This window comes from Pan troglodytes, chromosome 18 (assembly GCF_028858775.2).
Source record: "Pan troglodytes isolate AG18354 chromosome 18, NHGRI_mPanTro3-v2.0_pri, whole genome shotgun sequence".
Lineage (NCBI taxonomy): Eukaryota > Metazoa > Chordata > Mammalia > Primates > Hominidae > Pan > Pan troglodytes.
This window is the reverse complement of record NC_072416.2, coordinates 22,933,159-22,956,149: the sequence shown is the minus strand read 5'-3', so window position 1 is coordinate 22,956,149 and position 22,991 is coordinate 22,933,159. Positions and strand designations below refer to the sequence as shown.

The window sequence follows — 22,991 nt, the reverse complement described above, 5'->3', positions numbered from 1 at the left end:
AGGATCCTACGGTGGGAAAAAATAACCCCCCACACTGTCCTCATGGAGTTCACAGTCTGCTCAGTGAGACTGGGTTCTGCTGTGTGACCTTAGATAGGATACACAATGTCTCTGAGCTTCATCTATTTATTCATTCGTATTTGCTGAGCATCTACTATGTGCTAGCTGCCGGGGATATAGCAATGAACAAGCCAGACACAATCCCTGCCCTCCTTGGAGTTTCCTGTCTGGTAGGAGAGAGGGAACTTGAACAAGTAATTCTAAGTAGGTCAGGCATTTCAGAAATGAGAGCATAGGCCAGGTGCAGTGGCTCGCACCTGTAATCCTAGCACTTTGGAAGGCCGAGTCGGCGGTGGGGATCGCTGGAGCCCAGGAGTTTGGATCAGCCTGGGCAGCATAGCAAGACCCCGCCCCTACAAAAAAAATTTTAAAAATTAGCTGGGCATGGTGTCACGTGCCTGTAGTCCCAGCTACTCAGGAGGCTGAGGAGAGAGAATCTCTTGACCCTGGGAGGTCGAGGCTGCAGTGAGCTGAGATTGTGCCAATGCACCCTAGTCTGAGTGACAGAGCAAAACTCTGTCATCAGAAAAAAAAAGGAAAAATAAATAATGGGGTACCAGGGCCTGCTGGTTCTGTATCATGGAGACAATAGTGACGTCCTCAGAGGGTTCCTTCAGTGTTCCAGAAACATTTATCTGAGCATGTCATATGTGCCAGGCACTGTTCTAGGTGCTGGGAAACACTGATGAATAAGACAGACAATTAAATACTGATGAGTAAGTCCCTGCTTCCAGGAGTCTCCCAGTCCTTAGGGGTAATAAGGAGTAAGCAAGTCAAGGTCAGGTGCCTGCAATGTCCGCAGGACTCCCTCCAATCATTGAACATCTCCCTCACAATCCAGAAGATTCCCTGGAAAACCAACTTCCAGGGATACATCAACAGTGGAGAAGAGATCAATGATCCCCATTGGTAGGGGATGCTTTGTGGGGTATGGGGGTCCTCCAGGATGGGGCAGCTGGTTCCAGGAGACCCAGATGCCCCACGGGTCTCTGGACGTCTGCGCCAAGTGGTTAGAAGAAAGCCAATTTCGATGGGAACTGTCTGCTCTGCTACCAGCTGCTTCCCTGGACTCCATCTGCAGCTTTTCAGGAGAGTCCAAGGCCCTCCTTAGTACATTATTAGAACTTTCTGATCCCAGGGAAATCCACACGTGTGTATCAGCAAATGGGGGCTGCTAGGACAGTGTGTCTTAAGTCAAGGGCCTCTTATCACACAGACATGCACAGAAAACATTGATATAAGAGCTTTGTGGAGGAAGACTATGGGCTGATCGCAGCCCCTGTCCACTGTCAGGCCATGGTCAGTCAGTGGCTGATGGTGTACACATCCATCTGTGCTTGCACTCCAATACAACAGAACATAAAGGAAAAATCTGGGCCAAGATCAATAAAGATAAGGACCAAAGACAAGAGCTGGGATAAAAAAAAAAAAGCACAACTGAATTACTCCTTCAGTCCCTCGGTTCTTTTTCTTTGCCTTTCTTGTTTTCTATGGATTATTCAGCTCAGTATATTCAACAGATATTTGGGGCATAAATTCAATGCCAGGCAATTTTATACATACCATGGAAACATCAAATAACCAAAAGAGAGCCCTTGCTGGTAGAGAGCTTACATTTAAAAGGCAGATACATTTAAACAACAACTATGTGTAATGTGATAGACGGCAACAAGTTCTGAGGAGGATGAAAAAACAAGGATGAGGGATAGAGAAATGTGGGTGTTATTTGACATAAAATGATCAGAGAAAGTCCCTCTGCTAAGCAGAGGCTAAAAGAAGTAAAAGAGTGAACCAGGGGCATATCTGAAGAATAGCATTGCAGGCAGTCAGAATAGCAGGTGCAAAGTCCTGAGGTAGGATCTTATGTCTTTCCTGCAAGACTGACTGCCTACACTTGGACAGCCATAAGTTTGAAGAATTGCTCACTGCAGAGGGTCTAGGGATGCATTTTATGAATTTGTCCATGTGTTTACTCAAGAAATACTTACTAGGTACTGATGAGGACTGCAGAGACAGGCTTCCTGTCCACAAACATCTTTTTTTTGGGGGGGGGGACAGAGTCTCGCTCTGTTGCCCAGGCTAGAGTGCAATGGTGTGATCTCGGCTCACTACAACCTCCACCTCCTGTGTTCAAGCGATTCTTCTGCCTCAGCCTCCTGAGTAGCTGGGACTGTAGGCATGCACCACTATGCCCGGATAATTTTTGTACTTTTAGTAGAGATGATGTTTCGCCATGTTGCCCAGGCTGGCCTCAAACTCCTGACCTCAAGTGATCCGCCCACCTTGGCCTCCCAAAGTGCCTCCCAAAGTGCTGGAATTACAGGCATGAGCCACCACACCTGGCCTCTGTCCACAAAGGTCTTAACAGCCTTCAGAGGGAGACAGATAAGTTGGCAGGTGAGTGTAATTGGAAGCAGCCCTGAGAGGCCTAGGAGCAGAGAAAAGGAGTACCTGTGGAGTTAGGAAAGGCTTCCTGGGCCAGGCACAGTGGCTCACGCCTGTAACCCCAGCACTTTGGGAGGCTGAGGCAGGTGGATTACCTGAGATCAGGGGTTTGAGACCATCCTGGCCAACATGATGAAACCCTGTCTCTACTAAAATACAAAAATTAGCTGGGCGTGGTGGCGGGTGCCTGTAATCTCAGCTACTCGGGAGGCTGAGGCAGGAGAAACACTTGAACCCAGGAGGCAGAGGTTGCAGTGAGCCAAGATCATGCCATTGCACCCAGCCTGGGTGACAAGAGCAAAACTCCACCTCAAAAAAAAGAAAAAGGAAAAGCTTCCTGGAAGAGGTGATAACGTAGGAGGAGGCTGGGTGAAGAGTGATGCAGGCTGAGGGAATAGCGTATGCAAAGGCTTGAAGATGAGGAAGAGGCCAGACAACCACAGATTGGCTGGAGCATGCAATGTGTGGTGGAGAAGTCGTAGGTGAGGTTGGAACTGTAAAGAGGGGTCAGATCCCAGGGAGCATAAAGCGCTGGGAATGGGAGATAATGCTGACAGATGGTACACTGGCCTCTGGCTGCAGGGGAGAAAACAAACAAAAATAAGAATGAAAGCAGGGAGACCTGTTGGGCAGCTATTAAAATGACTCTGGACAGGGCGCAGAGGCTCAGGCCTGTAATCCTGGCACTTTGTGGGGGCAAGGCAGGAAGATAATTTAAGCCAAAATGTTTAAGACCAGCCTGGGCAACATAGCAAGATGCTGCCTCTACAAAACAGTTTAAAAATTAGCCAGATGTGGTGGGCCACAACTGTAGTCCCAGCTATTCAGGAGGCTGAGGTGGGAGGATTATTTGAGCTCAGGAGATCAAGGCTGCAGTGAGCCTATGATCACGTGACTGCACTGTAGCCTGGGCAACAGAGCAAGACTCTTGCTAAAAAAAAAAAAAATTACCTTCATAAGGAATGGTGGCCCGAATTTGGATTGGTGAGGTGGAGATGGAGAAGAAAGGATTATTGGAAATGGGAGCAGAGGGAGAAAGGAAGGAGCTTAGAAAGGAAGAGGCCAAGTTTCCAGCTTGGATGACTGGGAGGCAAGTGGCACCTTTGATTAAAATAGATCATACAATGAGGAGGAGGAGATTTAGGGGACTTGATGAGCTCAGAGTTGCACTTGCTGAGTTTGAGGTGTCTCAAGCATCTCAGCGGCAGTGAGAGGTCCAGCAATCAATAGGTAGATGGAACTGAAGTTCAAGGGAGTAGCGAAAGCTGGGGATACGGATTCAGAACTCACCAGCCTGGAGATGGTATGTGAAACCATGAGATAACTTGATACCTCCCAGGGAGAGTTTATGAAGTGAAAAGGAAAATGGGACCTAACCAGCATTCTTAGGGACAGGATCTTGTAGCAACAGAGCAGAAATCTCCAGGTAGAAACAGGAGAATCAAGAAAATATGAACATGCGGAGTCAAGGAAATGCAAGGTACCCGGAACAAGCAGTAGGCAAATCCAATCACAAAGGAGCAGAAACAAACTACCCAGTGGATTTGGCTATAAAGTTGTAGCTACATGGTTCAGATTGGAATGGAGAAGCCAGAAGAGGGATGGAGGAACTGACTTTGAAAAGGAGGAAGATCGCCTTATCAGAAGTTGGAGGGGGAAGGGGTGGAGGATGGAGACCAGTATTTATATGTTTATAGGGGAAGGAGCAAGGTCAGGTGTTGTGGCCTAAATTGTTTTTGAAGTAGGGTACCAGATATCTGCTGAGAAAGGTGGTGTGAGTGGGTGATAATAGCTGCAGAGACCATTTAAGAGGAATGGGAAGGTTAAGAGTGGCCACTGGGGAGACTGGGATGGGCAGCTGGCCAGACTGAATGGATCAGTGGGTGATTTAGTGGGCCCAGTTGTCACAAGTTCCACATTTTAGAGACTATTTATTCTCCAGTTGCTCTGGGAGTAGAGAAGGTGGCTTGTAGCACCTTTTCTTTTTCCAGGTTGAGGTTTTGTAGAAGGTGTTACCAATGCCAAGACCCTCCTGCTCCCTTGACTCCAGTTGCCTTGGCTCCTTAAGGAGTCCCAGAGTGACAGAGAAGAAGCAGTGGCCATTTTTTCTGCAAAAGCTTTGGCTCTTTTATGAAGTCCATGATTTCTACCGTGTCATGAAAGCCAGGTCCAAGCCTGGAGTTAATAAGTCCAAGATCCTCTGCAGCCTCTTCTCAGTCTCATGCCTTCCAATCTCTAGGGCAGCCTAGATATCAAAAGGGATTTACAGGGGCTACTCTGGTGCTTCTTTTGTCCAAGAACCTTTGTCTGTCCTTTGCCATTCCAAAATCCATCATCACCAAATTAGCCATTCCAAAACTGCTCAGCATTAGAAATCCGGAGTTGGGTAGATTCTATGGACCAATAAATGGAATTTTTCAAAACATCCACACTCCCTTCTTTCCTTTCCTATGTGTCCTCTTAGTCTAACTGGCCCCAAGCTCAGTGGCCTTCAGACAGAAGCAGAAATGTTCCAAGATGATTAGCTAGGAACACAAGGTACAACTGAAAATCCATTGTGCAAACAAGTGCCTGTTTGATTTTCTCTTCACTTCCCTTTGGGTATTAAGCTTCCTTTCAATTCGTGTTTGGTTTCTGGTAATAAATATGGCACCAGTTTCATTGATTGATTATGAAGATTAAATGTGAGAAGTCAAGAACGCAAAGCAGTGCCCAGCATGTTCAGCATTCAGCACACAGCACTATTGTTTGTAGAAAGCATTCGCACAATGCTGAGACAGCTGGAAGGGTTGACATTGTGAGGGGAGGGCCCTTCTTTCACCATCCTTTGCGTAAATGGCTTATCTCACCTCCACTCAACAAGCCCAGTGTATGGCCTAGAACTCCCATCATACCTATGCACCAATTGAGGAGAGACACATGGGTGGGAAATTGCAATAAAAAGACGGCCCACAGCAGGCTGCGTTCCCATGGCTGGCCAGAGGAGGAGGAACGCTTTGTGTTCTCATCGGAGGTAAGTCCTGCTTTAAGCCCCAGGAGGCTTCCTCCTAATCCTGGGAAATCTTGATCCACTGGACATGCTAGGATTCTTTGTTTCTGGAAATTTTTAGAACCCAGCAAGTAGTTTGGACCCTGGCCATTGTCAAGTGCTCCAGGTACCACTCTATGTCCAACTCAGTCATGCTTCCAGTCATCTGCGATGCTCCAGGCCTACGGACGCCACCCTCTTCCTTGTCCCAGATATTCCCACCAGGGAACTAGGTCTCTATTGGGATCTCATCTCTAAGAATCACCAATCCTGGGTGCTTCCCTATCCCTGCTGTCTCATAGCATACTCATGATATCCCTGCCCGAAACCAATCTCTATTTTCCACTGAAGTCTTCCAGAGGTTGTAGGAAGTTATCCAAATATTTGGCCATTTAGGGAAAGTATTTCCCAGAAAAGTAAATGCCATCCAAATGCTGGCAGGCTTTTTTGCAGCTCTTTCTTTCTGCCTCGCCACCGCCCCCAACCCCCATTGATTTATTTATTCATCCTTAATCCTCTACTGAGTACTCTTTGTGTGCCAGATTCTGTACTAGGAGCTAGGAACATGGGGCTCGGTTTGACATGGTTCCACACTCACAGAAATCTATATGCATAGAGGACATTTCAGGGGGCTCTTAGCAGCACCCAATGCATAAAACTAAGAAAGGGCAGTCATTACTTTTGTGTGCAGGTATTCACAGGTACCATATCCCTTTTTCTCTATCCAATCTCCAAAGAGCCTCTACTTCCACCTGAGCAGGGACCATCCTGAGACCTTTCTAGGACATTCTGCAGTACTAGCCAGCTCTAAGCTTGCCTTTGGTTTGCTTACTATCAATTTTATCACCCATTATCTCACTCTATCTGTCCATAAGTCACACCTACTTTGAAACAATGCAGCTCTTTATGAAGGAAGTCAACGGATCTGTTTCTAAGAACATAGACCTATGCCCTAATCTTATCTTGGTCTTTTCTTTCCCATAGCTGCATGGGAAGTCTGCATACAGCAAAGTGACCTGCATGCCTCACCTTATGGAAAGGATGGTGGGCTCTGGCCTCCTGTGGCTGGCCTTGGTCTCCTGCATTCTGACCCAGGCATCTGCAGTGCAGCGAGGTAAGTATTCTGCTCACCTGGCATCTCAGATGTCAAGGAAGACCTAGCAAGTGAGGATAGAAGTGCAGAGAAGGTGGCTCAGGTAAGGAAGAGGAATTGGCAGTTCTAAAGCAAAAACTCAGAGCTAGAAGTCAAGGGAAACATAATGAGAAACAATGGAAATCAAGTCACAATCTCTCAAAGAGCCTAATCAGAAATTCCTCTGAAAGGGCAGTGGGAGCCAGTTAACATAATTTCCCATGCCCATATCTCTGGGAGATCAGAGACCCCAGATTAAAGAAGATCAAGAAATACATAACTCAGTCACCTTGTGCTGGTAAGTGCCTTCTCCTTTTCCTGAAAGGGCTAGATTAAGTGATCTCTTTATGAAGTGGGCAATTCAGATACTTGCAGAAAGGAGTCTCAGGCTTAGAATTAGAGTGCAAATTTCAGCCCCTGGAGGAGGGTGGGAGAGGGTACTGAGCTCATTGGAGGCCTCCAGTGGAAAAATACAATCTAAGAATAACAAATGCAGTGATTCCTTGTCTTAAAATAAGTACATGCATAAGCAAAGTTTGAAAATCTTTTTTTCTGAAAGGCCCTTCTAATGTGTATTATAAGCATGTGCAAAGCTTGAAAATCTCTTTTTTTTAGAAAGCCCCTTTAATGTGTATTGTAAGCACATGATCCTGTGTGTGCACTTAGCTCCTTCTTCAGGCATCTACAGCATTCAACAAAACAGAACTAGAGAAGACAATTAGCTTGACCCTGGTGCTGTGCTTGGCATTTTACACATATTATCACATTTAATCCTCTAACAATCATTTAAGGCTTTCTTTCCCCAAATGAGGTGTATATATTCCAAGATGGTTCTGGGGGTGCCTGGCAAACTCTTAACAAGTTTTTAATGGCTGTATGTTTATTTTTTATGCACATGTAAAAAATATAACTAGCACATGATATCTATGTTATCACAGATATTATTCTTTAAGATGAAACTAATTCTTAAAAGATAATCATTGAAAGAAACATTTTAAGTCAATAATAGGACAGGCAAACACATGTATGACAAAGGTCATGACCCAAAGCATAGGAACGGATAAAGTTTGAGAACCACTGGTTCACAGATGTGGTTTTGCCAATGAGTCTCAGGGAACTTAAGTCACCTGCCAAGGTCACCCAGCCAGCAGGTGTAGAATTGGATTTAAACTCAGCCTGACCAGCCTGTGGTCTTCCTCCTTCACTTCTCTGCCTCTTCATACATCACAGTTTCTAAAACTGTTTTTAAAAATGGTAGATCAACAATCAGAAATGGTCTTGTTAGATCAGTGGTTCTCAACTGGGGGCGATGCCCCCCAAGAAGACATTTGGCAATGCCTGGAGACCACTTTGGGGCATGCTGGTGGGATCTGGTAGGTAGAGGCCAAGGATACTCCTAAACATTCTATAATGCACAGGATGGCTCCTCCAGTGAAGAATGACCTAGCCAAAATGTCAATAGTGCCAAGGTTGGGAGTTCTTGCAATAGACTGTGCTACTGGTATGGAAAAATGTCTATGTTATATTAAGTAAAAAATGCAAGTGGAAAAAAAGATGTTGCACAGAATTAAACTTATTTTTATTTTTAAGAAAGCAATATATTTTAAACTTGCCTAAGAAGAAGGCTATATTACAAATTTATTGTTACTTCTGGGGATGAGATGGGCTTATGACAACTTTCATTTCTGCTTTATTAATTTTAATGATGTTTGAGGTTCTTTTTCAGTGAGCCTGTATTACATTTATAATGAGAAAAACAAATATTGGTCAAACAAGGCTGCTGTGTGCATGATGCACTGGAAAGAACTTTGTTACTCTGAGGCAGGGAGGGAGGCTGTGCAGGATGGTAGCCCTGATGTCCTCAATGCCTGTAAAATACCACAGAAGGTCCTCACTGATTATTCTGCCCCCAAGGTGATGAAGTTGATGTTTAATTAATGGATCGTGTGTGTATTGTCCTCATTGGAGTCCTTAGCACAGCCAAAATAGAGCATGGAGGGGAAAAAATCCTGTAGGTTCTGGCATTGCTCAGTAAACCCAACTGCACTCTGTCACTTTCCCAGGTTACGGAAACCCCATTGAAGCCAGTTCGTATGGGCTGGACCTGGACTGCGGAGCTCCTGGCACCCCAGAGGCTCATGTCTGTTTTGACCCCTGTCAGAATTACACCCTCCTGGATGAACCCTTCCGAAGCACAGAGAACTCAGAAGGGTCCCAGGGGTGCGATAATAACATGAGCGGCTGGTACCGCTTTGTAGGGGAAGGAGGAGTAAGGATGTCGGAGACCTGTGTCCAGGTGCACCGATGCCAGACAGACGCTCCCATGTGGCTGAATGGGACCCACCCTGCCCTTGGGGATGGCATCATCAACCACACTGCCTGTGCCCATTGGAGTGGCAACTGCTGTTTCTGGAAAACAGAGGTGCTGGTGAAGGCCTGCCCAGGCGGGTACCATGTGTACCGGTTGGAAGGCACTCCCTGGTGTAATCTGAGATACTGCACAGGTGAGCAGCAGAGCCCTGGAGGAGGCAGCTACACAGCCAATGAGATGCCTCCCAGGCTCAGTAGAGTGAGTAGAGCAAGTCAAGGGGAGACAGGAGAGGATGCAGAGCAGCCTCGACTCAGCTCCTGCCCAGTGAGAACTCAACACACGGGTTGAGACCTTCCAACATTTCAAGCCAGAAATTCCCATTCAAGGGTGAAATTTCCTAGTTTATAAATGTGTGTAGCATAAAATCCAGAACTCATGCTCGTTCCGATTTTGGCTCCATTTGAGAAGTTTAATTTGCCTCCCTGAGCCTCAGTGTTCTGATCTGAAAAAAAAAAAGGGGGGGTAATAGCAAAAATAACAGCTAATACATAATGCTCACAATGTCCTTGTTGCTATCCTAAGTACTTCAAATGTATTAACTCATTTGATCCTCTCCCCAGTTCCACGAGATAAGTGCTACCTAATTACCCCAATTAGGGGCACAGAGAGATTAAGGGGCTCTCCTAGTATCACAGAACTGGAGCATGGTAGAGCTGGGATTTGAACTTGGCATTCTAGCTCCAGCATCCATGGCCTTAACCACCATGCTGTCCTTTCTCATTTTGATTGAATAGGCTAATACATTCCTTGTCCTTAGAATAGAGTCTTGCCTGTAGTAAGTGTTCAGGTGGCAGCTTTAGGGCTCTCACTTATCCCATTGGACTGGGAGTCAGGCTTGATGCTTCCACTAAGTATCACACAACCTTGGCAAGATTCTTGTGCCCCGGTGAAATGAAAGGGTTGGACTTGGGGGCCTCAAGTCCAGCCTGCACTGCATCCTGATCTTCTCTCTCCATGCCCCATCACCTAGACCCATCCACTGTGGAGGACAAGTGTGAGAAGGCCTGCCGCCCCGAGGAGGAGTGCCTTGCCCTCAACAGCACCTGGGGCTGTTTCTGCAGACAGGACCTCAATAGCTCTGGTGAGCTGCTCACTGGGCAAGTAACTACCATCCTGAGGGGGCAGGGCAGGAGGGAGGGAGCTTTAGAGGGTCAAGATAAGGTATAAAGCAGAGTCAGGGGCATGGACCTGAGGTCAAGGGAATGTGGGCTCTCCAATCCATTTGCTGTAAAGCCAGTGGGTTTGCAAGGATAGGAGGGCAGGGTTGGAGCAAATTTCCAGGTCAGCTGCTGGGCCGTGGCCTCAGGAAATGGTTCTGACATGGGCAGGCTTGACCCCTGAGGGATGAAGACACTGAAGATGATAATTCTGCTAATGTAGGAGCTATGTTTTCATAGCCACAGGGTCTTCATGTCAGGGACATGGGCAGACTTCTGGGGACAAGTCACTACTGTCTCTGAGCCTGAATGTCCTCATCTGTAAAATGAGGATAAGGTAATAATAATACCCACCATACAGGGCTATTGTGAGAACTAAATCAGAGCAGTCCAATTGGGCAGGCTCAGGAGGTGATAAATTTCTCGTCCCAGGAGGTAAGCAAGCAGAGTGAGATGTCCCATGGGTAGGGATGTCATAGACAAACAAGCACTAAGCCCTGGACAGGGGATGGATGAGCCTCCCACTGAGATTATTTCCCTCCATCACTGAACTCTAACAAGGGCCTTTGATCTTGCCTTTGGCACAAGCATGCCTTCCTCTGAGCACACTACAAGTCCCTATGGAAGAGAGAGTGTTCTAGGCAGCAGGACAAGAAGGAGCATGACACATTTGGAAAACGGAGCCACAGTGTGAACAGGGCGATGCTTAGATGTGCCCAGCAGAAGCACCCTGGGAAATGAGGAGTAGGGAGCAACCAACAACCTTGATCTCCTTGAAGACTCTTTCTGCTCATTGAGTGGATAAGGCCCCAGAGAGTCAGTGTGGTTTTCTGGGGTTTGGGCCCATCACAGAGTCAGATTTTGGGCTTTAAGGAGGCCCTCCCTGTACCTGGATGGGCTCCAAGGACAGTCTCAGCTGACTGAGTGAGCAGGTGGCCTGCCTCAAGTCTTCATCAGTGGCCAGCACAATGATGACTGTCCAGTGGGCCCCATTGCTTGCAGACACGTCCCTCTGTGATCTGACTTTCACTTCCATCTCCTTCTCCCACACCCTGCTCTCATTTTAGGTTCCTGCGCCTCTGAACTCTGAAATTCCACAAATGCACCATTCCCTCTATCCCATCTCCATGCTTTTGCCTCTCCTGTTCCCTTAGCCTGGGATGTGTTCACTTGCTTTACTGACTTGCAAAACTCCTACCCACGTTTCAAATTTCATACCACTGTGAATCCTTCCCTGACTTCACCAAGAGACTCAGATAGACCTTCTTCTCTGCTCCCCCTGCATCTGTACATACTTCTGTCTGTATCTTTATCATATTGAAGTATAATAAACTGTTGATATGTTGGTGTTTACACAAGACCAAGAAATCCTCATGGGCCAAGTCCATGCCTTATTTACTTCGTGTTGAATGCACCTAGCATTTGAGAAGGTGGTTGGTAAAGTGGCTCATGCCTGCAATCCCAACAGTTTGGGAGGCTGAGGCCAGCAGATCGCTTGAGGTCAGGAGTTTGAAACCAGCCTGGCCAATATGGCAAAACCCCATCTTTATAAAACTACAGAAATTAGCCAGGTGTGGTGGCTCATGCCTGTAATCCCATGCATGTAATCCCAGCCTTGGGAGGCTGAGGCAGGAGAATCACTTGAATCCAGGAGGCAGAGGTTGCAGTGAACTGAGATTGCACCACTGCACTCCAGCCTGGGCAACACAGCAAAACTCTGTCTAAAAAAAAAAAAAAAAAAAGAGAGAGAGAGAGAGATAATGTGGTTGGTAAATATATATTGAATCAATGCATTAATGAATGCAATAGAAACTGTCTTCCTATTAGTTTACTATTTGTCTCCCCTATTCAACTGTTAGCTCTATAAGAGTGGGAATTTTTTCAGTTTTGATAAGTGTTGTAGCCCCAGTGCCTGGCAGATAGTAGATTCTCAAGAAGTTGTGTGTTGAATAAATGTTGAGTTAAAATATGATAGCTCTGAACTTGGTCAGATGTGCTGACTCAACAAGGTAGCATATATCTAACTTTGATTCTAGTATGGAATGCAAGCCCATCCTGCCTCCCCAAATAACACAATCCCCAAGGGGAACTAGACTAAAAAACCTTAGCAAGCCTGCACATAGGACACTTGGAAATCTTGAATGAGGGGCCCCCTTTGCCAATCTCACCTACTGCCAGCCTAGGCATGAATTCCATCTGGATCCCAGGGACCTTCTAGTCTACATAATCTTCTGGGTCATGGAGACGTTACCAAAAAGTAGGGAAAGTGGGCTTCCAGACTCATGTCCATTCTACTTGCCTTCATCTCTGCTTTGCAGATGTCCACAGTTTGCAGCCTCAGCTAGACTGTGGGCCCAGGGAGATCAAGGTGAAGGTGGACAAATGTTTGCTGGAAGGCCTGGGTTTGGGGGAGGAGGTCATCGCCTACCTGCGAGACCCAAACTGCAGCAGCATCTTGCAGACAGAGGAGAGGAACTGGGTATCTGTGACCAGCCCCGTCCAGGCTAGTGCCTGCAGGAACATTCTGGAGGTAAGTGGCTTTCACACCACTGCTGCCAGAAGGTATGTGTTGGGCTGATGGGACCTATCATAGTAGCTCTGAGATCTTGGACAAGCCACTTAGCTTCCCTGAGCCCCCAGGGTTGTGTGAGAGTGCACAAGTTGGTTTACATAAAGAGCTTAGTATAAGTCTGACATGTGAGTTTCATAAATGTAAGCTACAATTATGATAATTTCCATTAGGGATGGTGGGGGAGGGATGCACAGAGAAGCAAGCTTGTTGGTTCCTGACTCTTCCCAAGGGTCAATAATTTATCGTTCTAGTTTTTTGCCTGGTTTCCTCATTCCGCTTCCCATAAAGTGTCAGTAACACTGAAGGAGGAGGTCCCTTGACCTCCATGAGCTCAGAAGGTAGGGTGGCTGCATGGTTAAGCAAATTGACTCTGGAAATCAGATCTGGATTTGAGATACACCTACATACACATACACATAAACATCTGTGTGGTTTTGTTTTTTTGCCAAAGAGAAATCAAACCCATGCCATCTACAAAAACACCCTCTCCTTGGTCAATGATTTCATCATCAGAGACACCATCCTCAACATCAACTTCCAATGTGCCTACCCACTGGACATGAAAGTCAGCCTCCAAGCTGCCTTGCAGCCCATTGTAAGGTATGGCATTGACCCTTGCCCTTTGACCCATAACCCTGGCAATAGTCACATCACACTTACTTCAAGTGCAGACTATGATGTCCACACCATACTGCCAGCCTCCTCCAGGAGCCTCCAGTCATTCAGTCATTCATTCCACAAGTATTCATTGATTGTATATTAAAGATGTTCAGCATGAACAAGGCAGACATAGACTATTCCGTGGCTATTAAAGATTGTTATAACTAGGCAATGCAGCAACATGAAACAGTGCTTACTAAATGTGCTAGAAAACAAAAACACAGGACAAGTTCAAAGTTCATTCACCTTGAGGAACAAAGGTATTAAACAACTAATTAAACCAATAATTACTTATAAGCAAGATGAGTGCAACGTAAAAGAAATGTGGGGTGCTTTGGGAGCAGGGAACAGGGGTTCCAGACCCCTGTTGGTGGTGGGTTTGATGGGGACAGAACAGCTTCCCTGCAGACGTGAGATTTAAGCAGAGACCAGCTTTTATCGGATAAACAGGCACCCCCGTCCCCAGCAGAAATAGCATCAGATAGCAATTTGGGCAGGGGCTTTTCTCTGTTTTGTTGTGTTTCTGTGCTGAAATGGGGCCCTGTTGAATCAGTTCCTTAGCATCCCTAGACTTGCTAGGGGACTTTCTGAGATGTCAAAAATCCAGAGTGCCCATCTCATTCCCTATTGCTCCCTGGGATCACAAAGCATCAGGATCAGAAGGATTAGACATTTTCTAATTCAGTGGTTTCCAGATGGTTTGGTGCTGGGGCTCCTGGTTCATAAAAAATCAAAATGAAAGCCATTTATCTTGTTAAAATTGGTGTTTCACTGAAGACTGTGGAATGCAGGGAAGAGATCTGTTGCTAAAAAACGTGAACACACAGAACTGGTTCTCAGCCCCACTCTGCAGGTGAGAAGATGGAGGTATACACTCAGTTATTCCTTCAGCAAGGGAGATATGTGTAACCTGTCCTGCAGGGAGGATCGGTGGAAATCCCAGAGACAGACTTGTCTGTCAAGTTTAGTGCCTAGAAGCTAATAAATGCTCAGTTTAAACGACTGATTGACTAGTTCACTTAAGGATCCAAGATGTGTGTTCTTGCCTTCGTAAGTGTGTTAAGGAAGTGCAGGGCTTGATTTATGTTGTTCTCTGAGGTCTCTTGTGGCTTTCTTTTTCTCAGTTCCCTGAACGTCAGTGTGGACGGGAATGGAGAGTTCATTGTCAGGATGGCCCTCTTCCAAGACCAGAACTACACGAATCCTTACGAAGGGGATGCAGTTGAACTGTCTGTTGAGTCCGTGCTCTATGTGGGTGCCATCTTGGAACAAGGGGACACCTCCCGGTTTAACCTGGTGTTGAGGAACTGCTATGCCACCCCCACTGAAGACAAGGCTGACCTTGTGAAGTATTTCATCATCAGAAACAGGTAACGAGCAATTCTGGAATTATCATTTGGCCTTACTAACGTTTACGGGAAAGTGTTCATCTCATCCATCCCCAGCAGACGTGTAAGTTGTATTACATATCATAACCACAATCTTTGACCCAGAAATATCACTCCTGAGATTTTAGCCTAAAATATTAATACTAAACAGGTGGGCAGGGTAAACAAATGTCAATATTTTCCATTTCAATATCGTTGATAACTTTGGCAACAGGCTGATTGTTCAAAAATAGGGAATCAATTTGGTAGTAACGGATTATTACACAGAAGTGAACACTGGTCAATATGAAAACAATATGATAAATGTTGTGGGGTGAAATATCATTAAACATGCCCGGCTGACAAAAACAAGGGAAAAATGCATTTCTATAGATCATGATTTAAATTATAGTAATAATCCTAGCTAATATTTGTCATTGAGCTATGGCACATTAGCTATGTGCCAAGCAATATATGTGGATTATCTGATTAAATGCTCACATCAGTCTCATAAAGTGTATATTACTGTCTCCACTTTACAGATAAGAAAAGTAAGGTTCAGTAAGGATGAGTAACCTGCCCATAATCACTTAGCTAGAACGTGGGTCAGGCTAGAATATAAAACCAGTCTGTTTCACTCCAGAGACTGTGCCCTCAAATAATTTAAGCCATGTGAGCTTATGGATAACATCTTGGAGGAAACAGAGGAACAGAAAAAGTCCACGTTATCATGATGGAGGGAACCCGAGGGACTCTTTAATTTTCTCCACTGCTGTTTTTAGAAGTTACACCTTTGCCCCTGTCACCCTCCCAGCTGCTCAAATCAACGTGATTCCACCATCCACGTGGAGGAGAATGGGAGGTCCTCGGAAAGCCGGTTCTCAGTTCAGATGTTCATGTTTGCTGGACATTATGACCTAGTTTTCCTGCATTGTGAGATTCATCTCTGTGATTCTCTTAATGAACAGTGCCAGCCTGTGAGTGTCTCTTTGAACTGAACTCTTCAGAGCCTGGCATGGAGCCTGGTACCTGATAGGCTGTCCATATATATTTATTGGAATTATAAACGGAGGGATGGTGGGAGGGAGGGGAAAGGGAGGGATGGGAAGAGAAGGGAAAGGGGAAGGGGAAAGCGAACGGGAAGGGAAGGGAAGGATGGACAGAAGGGAAGGGAATGGGAAGGTGAAGGGGAAGAGGAAAGGGAAAGGGAAGATTAGGGAAGGGGACGAGGAAGGGGAAGGAGGGAGGGAAGGGAAGGGAGGGGAAAGGGAAGAGAGAGGGAGAAAGGAATACAGGAGGGATGGAGAAAGGAATACAGGAGTGATGGAGGAGGAAAGGAGGGACAGGGAAGGAGAGAAGGAAGGAAGCAGGATGAAGAGACGGAACGAGATAGGTAGGTGTATGGATGGGAGGGAGGGAAGAACGAACAATAAATAGATAGACTCTAGATCTCCTAAAGGCCCATATCTAAGCAATTTTTGTGTCCCCAGGAGGCAGATTTGATAAAGAAATCTGTCTACTAGATTCCATTGGCATCTTTTAAATGATTATAATCATAGATGACTTTTTTAGTGCTTGCACTTTGTCAAGCACCATGCTAAAACTTCTGCATACATTTTCTAATGTAAGTCTCAGAACAACCCTGTAAGTAGATTATTTTGCCTACTCCACTGTGAGGTTCAGAGAAGTCCTTGCCCACAGGGCCACACACAATTAGAAAATATCAGAGCCAGGGTGTGCCCCAGCCGAGAGGTGGCTCCAGTACCCCTGCTCTTGCCTGCATTTGGAACTGCCTGTGAATAGTTGGCATTTTCCGAGTGCTTACTTTGTGCCCACGTGTTGCAGGCACATCTCATTTTCATCTTCACAACCAGGTAGGTATCATTTAGTTATTGTAGAAAGGCAAAGTCATTGGCCCCAAATTATATAGCTAAAAGAAAGTCTCTACTTGATGAGATTCAAACCCAGATTTGTTTGGCATGACAGTGATAATTTTCTAGATTGAGATAACCACAGCATCGGAATTAGGGCCATAGCGTGAACCAGTTCTGGACACAGTTCTTGGTCCAGAGCTGCCCATTGTAGGAGCAGTCTAGATAGAATCCAGGCATTTAAATTTTGATATAATAAAAGTTCATCATCCCTACAGTCTTGCTCAAGAAGTCAAGTCCGCAGTGAAGTACCGGCCATCGACCTAGCCCGGGTTCTAGATTTGGGACCCATCACTCGGAGAGGTAAGTGGCCAAATCCCAGTGACAAGACCAGCTGGCTGAGTGTTGACAGTTAACCACAGATGCCTGGGGTCACCAACTCAACTTCTCAGGGCTCTTCTACCACCTCAGTCTGACCCTTACTGAAAAACCTATTCTTTGAGATGCTTTGGGTAATAATGACAATATTGTCATTTGGACCTCCCGTGTGCTTAGAGACCAGGCTAAGCACTTGCATCCATCAATTCACTTAATCCTCCCATGCCTATGTCCATTTTACAGGTGAGAAACTAGGACTCAGAGAGATTAAGTGACTCACCCAAGATCCCCCTACTCATGAGTGGCTAGAGTTAGGATTGAACCCAGCTCAGTCTGATTCCAAAACATGTGGCCTTTTCCTTATTCCACCTGCTTCCAGGTCCCCATAATTCAGTTCCTTATGGGTGAGGCGTAAGTCCTAAATCCCATCTAAATGCAACTGTGTTTTCTGGTGAATGACTGTTTTCCAAAATTCATTTACAGTATTCTGGAGTATAATATAGGGGAGGCTTTCCAATGACTCCTCATATTTTCATCCATCCTACTCATGGGTTTACAGTAGTGTTTAGTTAGTGTTTTTATTTCCACCAGGATGGAGAAGTGGAAGAATGAAAGCCTTTTTTTTCCCCTAAAGGACTTAAGATGCAGTAATGTTGGTAATAATAATACTTTCTTTGTGCCTGGCACTTTGTCAAATGCCTTTATATACATGATCACTTTGAATGCTCACAGCAGGTGAGGGAGGTAAGCATTATCACCATTTCCATTCTCCAGAGCAAATGGAGGCTGTCTCATGAAGTAGGCTCTGCCCTGAGTTTTCCTACCATTTCACTGAGCTCTCAACTTGAAGCCTCAAGTGGCATCACAGGGTAACTTGGTGGAGGTTAGGAACTTCCACTTTTGAATCAGACATACTGGGGTTTGAATCCCAGCTCTGCTACTGACTGGCAAGGTCAACTTGGCAAGTCCCTTAACATCACTGAGCTCCAGTCTTCTCATCTGTCAAATGGGGATAAGAATACTTTCCTCACAAATCTGTTAGGAGGATTAAGTCTAAGATGCATGCAAAGTGTCTAGAAAGGTGCCTGTGCCAGATTTTAGATGCCCCCCACAATGTGGCCACAAACTTGCTGGTGGTTGCGATGGCCGGGTCTAGGAGGATGTGAAGCAGTTATGGCCACAGTGTTGCAGTCACTGGAGCATGACTGAGGAAACCCGCCCCTTCTGTTCTTGTTCACAGGTGCACAGTCTCCCGGTGTCATGAATGGAACCCCCAGCACTGCAGGTACATCATTTTCTCATGCCTTTCCCACAGCTTTCCCAATTCTCCTTTCTCCTTTCAATTCTGCCCCTTTTATGGCCCAGACCCTATGCTAGGGACACTGACATTAATCAGACCTAAGACTGGCCTTTGAGATGCCCACAGTATAGTGGAGGAGGTAGTCCTTTAACAAGAAATATATACTGAGTGCCCACTGTGTGCCAGGCCTTCTTCTAGGCACTGAAGATGTGATGGCAAACAAAACAGCCCAGGTGCCTACCCTCATAGAGCTTATGCAGCAGTGTGGAAAGTAGAAAATAAAAAAGTAAACACGGTACTTTAGAAATAAAAGAAAGTGATGTGATCGAAGAGGAATAATGCCTTAAATAAAATAGAAGTTCATTTCTTTTCTTTTCAAACTCAAGAACTTTTAATTTTTTTTTAAATTCATTTTACTTTAAGTTCTGGGATACATGAGCAGACATGCAGGTTTGTCACATAGGTATATATGTGCCATGGTGGTTTGCTGCACCCATCAACCTGTCATCTAGGTTTTAAGTCCCGCATGCATTAGATATTTGTCCTAATGCTCTCCCTCCCCTTGCCCCCCATCCCCTGGAAGGCCCTGGTGTGTGATGTTCCCCTCCCTGTGTCCATGTATTCTCATTGTACAGACATTCATTTCTGTCACACATAAATGAAGCTTAGAGGCAAGCTGTCCAAGGCTAGCGGGGCAGCACCATAAAGCTGTCAAAGACCCAGGCTCCTTCCAACTCATGCCTCCACCATCTTTGAGGTGTGGCCATCATCTTCATGTTCCAAGATGGCAGCCAGAGCTCCAACCTTTGTATCCAGGCAGCAGGATGGAGGGAACAAGGAAGAAGCCAATGAGTGTTAAAAGACATTCCTGAAAGCTGGCACCTTATACCTCCACTTACATCTCATTGGCCAGTGCTTGGTCACATGCCACACATTGCTGTGAAGAAAGCTAGGAAATGTAATCTTTACGCTGGGTGGGCCATGTGCCTAACCAATGTTTGATGGCTTAATTAGCAAGGTAGGAAGGAAGAATGACTATCAGAATGGATAAGTGGTCAGAAAAACTTTCAGAGTAAGTGATGTTGAAGCCAAATGAGAAGAATGAGTCGGAGGTGTAAATGTTAGGGGAATGAGCCCCATACGCATGGGAACATCAACAATTCATTGCACAGGTGAGACAGGCACTTGAGCAAATAAATGACAAGCAAGTAGATAGTACAGAAAGAGTACATAAAAGGCTAAATAACTGTATTGGATAAGGTCTGGAAAGAATTTCACCAGGTAGTAACATCTGAATGGGGTTTTGATGAATGACTTGGAGCTAAACAAGCTGACTAATAAAAGAAATATCACACTCACACACACACACACACAGAGAGAGAGAGAGAGACAGAGACACAGAGAGAGAACATTTTTACATTTTTTTACATATTTATAGGGTACTAGAAATATGTTTTGGACAAAATGGAAAGCACATACTATTAAGATTTGCTTTCCCACAAAATGACCTATATTGGTGAACCCAAACATGAAAAGGTTCTTTCCATCCTCAAAGCCCAAACTTAGATGGCAGTTTTTAAATTTCCCAAATAAGTCCAAGATGGACTCTCTATGTTCCGTGCTAGCAATCAGAAAATGCTAAGAAAAGTCACGCTCATAGAGAGGAGTGGTTAGAGCTCATTCTAAAAGCAGCTTAGGCCAGGTGCAGTGGCTCATGCTTGTAATTCCAGCACTTTGGGAGGCCAAGACAGGCAGACCACCTGACATCAGGAGTTCGAGACCAGCCTGACCAACATGGAGAAACCCTGACTCTACTAAAAATACAAAATTAGATGGGCATGGTGGTGCATGCCTGTAATCCCAGCTACTTGGGAGGCTGAAGCAGGAGAATCACTTGAATCCGGGAGGAGGAGGTTTCGGTGAGCTGAGATTGCACCATTGCACTCCAGCCTGGGCAACAAAAGCGAAACTCCATCAAAAAAAAAAAAAAAAAAAAAAAAAAGCAGCTTGAAGTCAAGAACCTCAAGTCTCATTCCCTTCTGCCAGTCTTTCTGGTTAGCCCAGTGCCTGGAACAGTGTGGTTTCCCAGTAGAGTTTGCCAAATTGACTAATTTCTAGAATGGGTGGTAGATTTTGGACGCTTCTGGACAAGGAGGGGATCAGTCTGATGTTGAGACAGCCTACCCACTACAAGAGGGCACTTGTGGTTTTCATTGTCTGCTGTCACAATCATCTTTGATGTTTTAGAATTAATTGAACATCAACCTGTTTTTATAATTATAACTTTTTGTCATGTACTGTTCTGAAATTTATGATATTTCTCTCCTCACTTCTAGGACATCAGCCAGTTACTTTGAAATTGGGGTAATGGGGAGATTTTATAATTTGGTAGTATGGCAGGAAGGCTCACTTGTTTCTCCTAGGCCCTCTGATACAAGACCATTATCATCTGGGATCCACGTCCTTCACTGAAACTGAGTACATAGTGATGTGCCAAAGAGATACAATCCCAGCAGAACTAGATCTTAGAGTCTAGCTTTTAAAACCAACATTTATATAGTGTTTACCGTGTGCCAGGCAATGGTCTCAATGCTTAATATGAACTCACTCATTTAAGCCTTACAAAAATCCAGTGAAGTCACAGGTGCTATTAATATTTCTCTTTGGCATACAGGAAAATACAGGCAGAGAGGTTTAATAACTTTTCTGGGACTGCCCAGCTAGGTGTAGAGCTGAGATTCTAAGCTAAGTAATCAGGCATCAGAGGCAGTGCTTTTTAACCTCTGTGTCTTTCTGCCCCTTCAGTATTAGTCAGCGTAAGTAATGCTAGCTGCTATAACAAACAGTCCCCAGTCTTCTGTGTCTTTATACGACAGTATTGTTTCCCACTAAATCACTGGGGGAGAGGATGCAGTTCTGCTCCATGTAGTCGTTAGGAGCTCGGGCTTCTACTACCTTCTGGTAACTTCTGGTAACTCCACTATCCCCTGCAAGTCCTATCTTGGATCCTCTGCATCTGCTCCCTAGATGGTTGATGAGAGAGCAACAGGATATATAGGAGGCTTTAAGGATCAGACCTAGAAATGGCACAGATGACTTCTATGCACATTTTATTGGCCAGATTCGGTCACATGGCCCCACCTAGTTGCAAAGGACACTGGGAAAAATTGCATTCCTGTGTGTCCAAAGGAAAATGAAAAAAATGGTTGGTGATTAGATAGCTTTGCCTCTACCATGTGAGTCCCAGAGACTATAACTAGGCCAGATATCAAAGATGCTTTGCCTTTCTCATCCTTGTGTTGTGAAAGACAAAGAGGACAACTTATGTTTGCTCCTGACTCCCAAAGCCCAACACTTGACAGTCATCTTTCTTGCATTTCAGGGTTCCTGGTGGCCTGGCCTATGGTCCTCCTGACTGTCCTCCCGGCTTGGCTGTTCTGAGAGCTCCGCTGAGCATCTGGCCTTGAAGTTTGTGTTCTTCCCTCTGGCAATGGCTCCCTTCAGCACTTCTGCTTTCCACTCCAATTCACACAGTCTTGGTATTAACAGAATCAAGGCCAGGCTAGGTTAGGGAAAGGGAAGAGCTTTCACCTTCTTTAAAACTCTCGGCTGGGCACAGTGGCTCATGCCTGTAATCCCAGCATTTTGGGAGGCTGAGGCAGGTGGATCACCTGAGGTCAGCAGTTCAAAATCAGCCTGGCCAAAATGGTGAAACTCCGTCTCTACTAAAAATACAAAAATTAGCCAGGCATGGTGGCAGGCGCCTGTAATCCCAGCTACTCAGGAGGCCAAGGCAGGAGAATTGCTCGAACTCAGGAGGTGGAGGTTGCAGTGAGTTGAGATTGTGCCATTGCACTCCAGCCTGGGCAACAGAGCAAGACTCTGTCTCAGGAAAAAAAAAAAAAAGAAAAGCAACATAGTGGGGTTTCTGTCAATCTGTCTTTGGCTGCCCTTCTCATTTGTTGATGGGACCTTGAAAGCAAGCTTGCTAGGTGCCCTCTGTGGCTCCAGCCTTTACTGGAAGTGTGGTGCATGTTTTTAACTTCAGGGAAGTGGTATCCTGTCACTGGGGTATGGGATGAGCATGGAGAAGAGGCACCAGCCACGATTCCTTCCTAAGCATCTCCTGTTCTGACTGCTCATGAATTGAAGAAACTGACCCTTGTGTTCACTCTGCTTCCTCTGATTGTTTCTATCATGGTTTCCAAAAATTGCCATGGGAACATGTCAAAGGGCCACTTTTGGAGACTCTGCTCCAGGAAGAACTAGTCCCCATAGCTCCCCTATCCCCCACCATACCACAGACATGCTGTGACTTAGAGAACTACACAAACATCCTTGGGACCTAGAAGCTGGAGGAATGACTTAATTTGATGCAGAAACTCCATCACCCAAGGGAGTACCTCTCACTGTAAACAGTGCTGTGCTTGCTCTGAAGGATTAAGCAAGAAGTCCCAACAGAAGCAATGCACCAGTCCTGCTATGGGAATGAAACTGCAAAGCCTAGGAGATGGGTGAAGTCCCTTTCTGGAGATCTTTAATGAGTACTTCAAAGCACTCGACACAGATGCAGCAAATAGGGCATCACACATACACAGGCATTAATACTCACGGGCATATAGATGGTGACATGTGTACACTGACTTACGC

The 22,991-nt window shown here is 45.5% G+C and overlaps 1 protein-coding gene across 2 annotated transcripts; it reads left to right on the top strand.

Annotated features, from left to right (window-relative positions):
- Positions 1 to 16: 16 nt before the first annotated feature.
- GP2 (glycoprotein 2) lies at positions 17 to 22,512 on the top strand. Of its 2 annotated transcripts, XM_001155840.6 has the most exons (11): positions 17 to 5,518; positions 6,518 to 6,647; positions 8,729 to 9,169; positions 10,007 to 10,117; positions 12,512 to 12,723; positions 13,217 to 13,365; positions 14,550 to 14,795; positions 15,607 to 15,769; positions 16,942 to 17,026; positions 18,282 to 18,326; positions 21,724 to 22,512. In XM_001155840.6, exons 1-11 carry the CDS (start codon positions 5,177 to 5,179, stop codon positions 21,780 to 21,782), a joined length of 1,983 nt encoding a protein of 660 aa, XP_001155840.4. In that variant the 5' UTR covers positions 17 to 5,176; the 3' UTR covers positions 21,783 to 22,512. The 2 variants fall into 2 exon arrangements, with proteins under 2 accessions (XP_001155840.4, XP_016785079.2); XM_016929590.3 differs by lacking the exon at positions 8,729 to 9,169.
- The last annotated feature ends 479 nt before the right edge of the window (positions 22,513 to 22,991 follow it).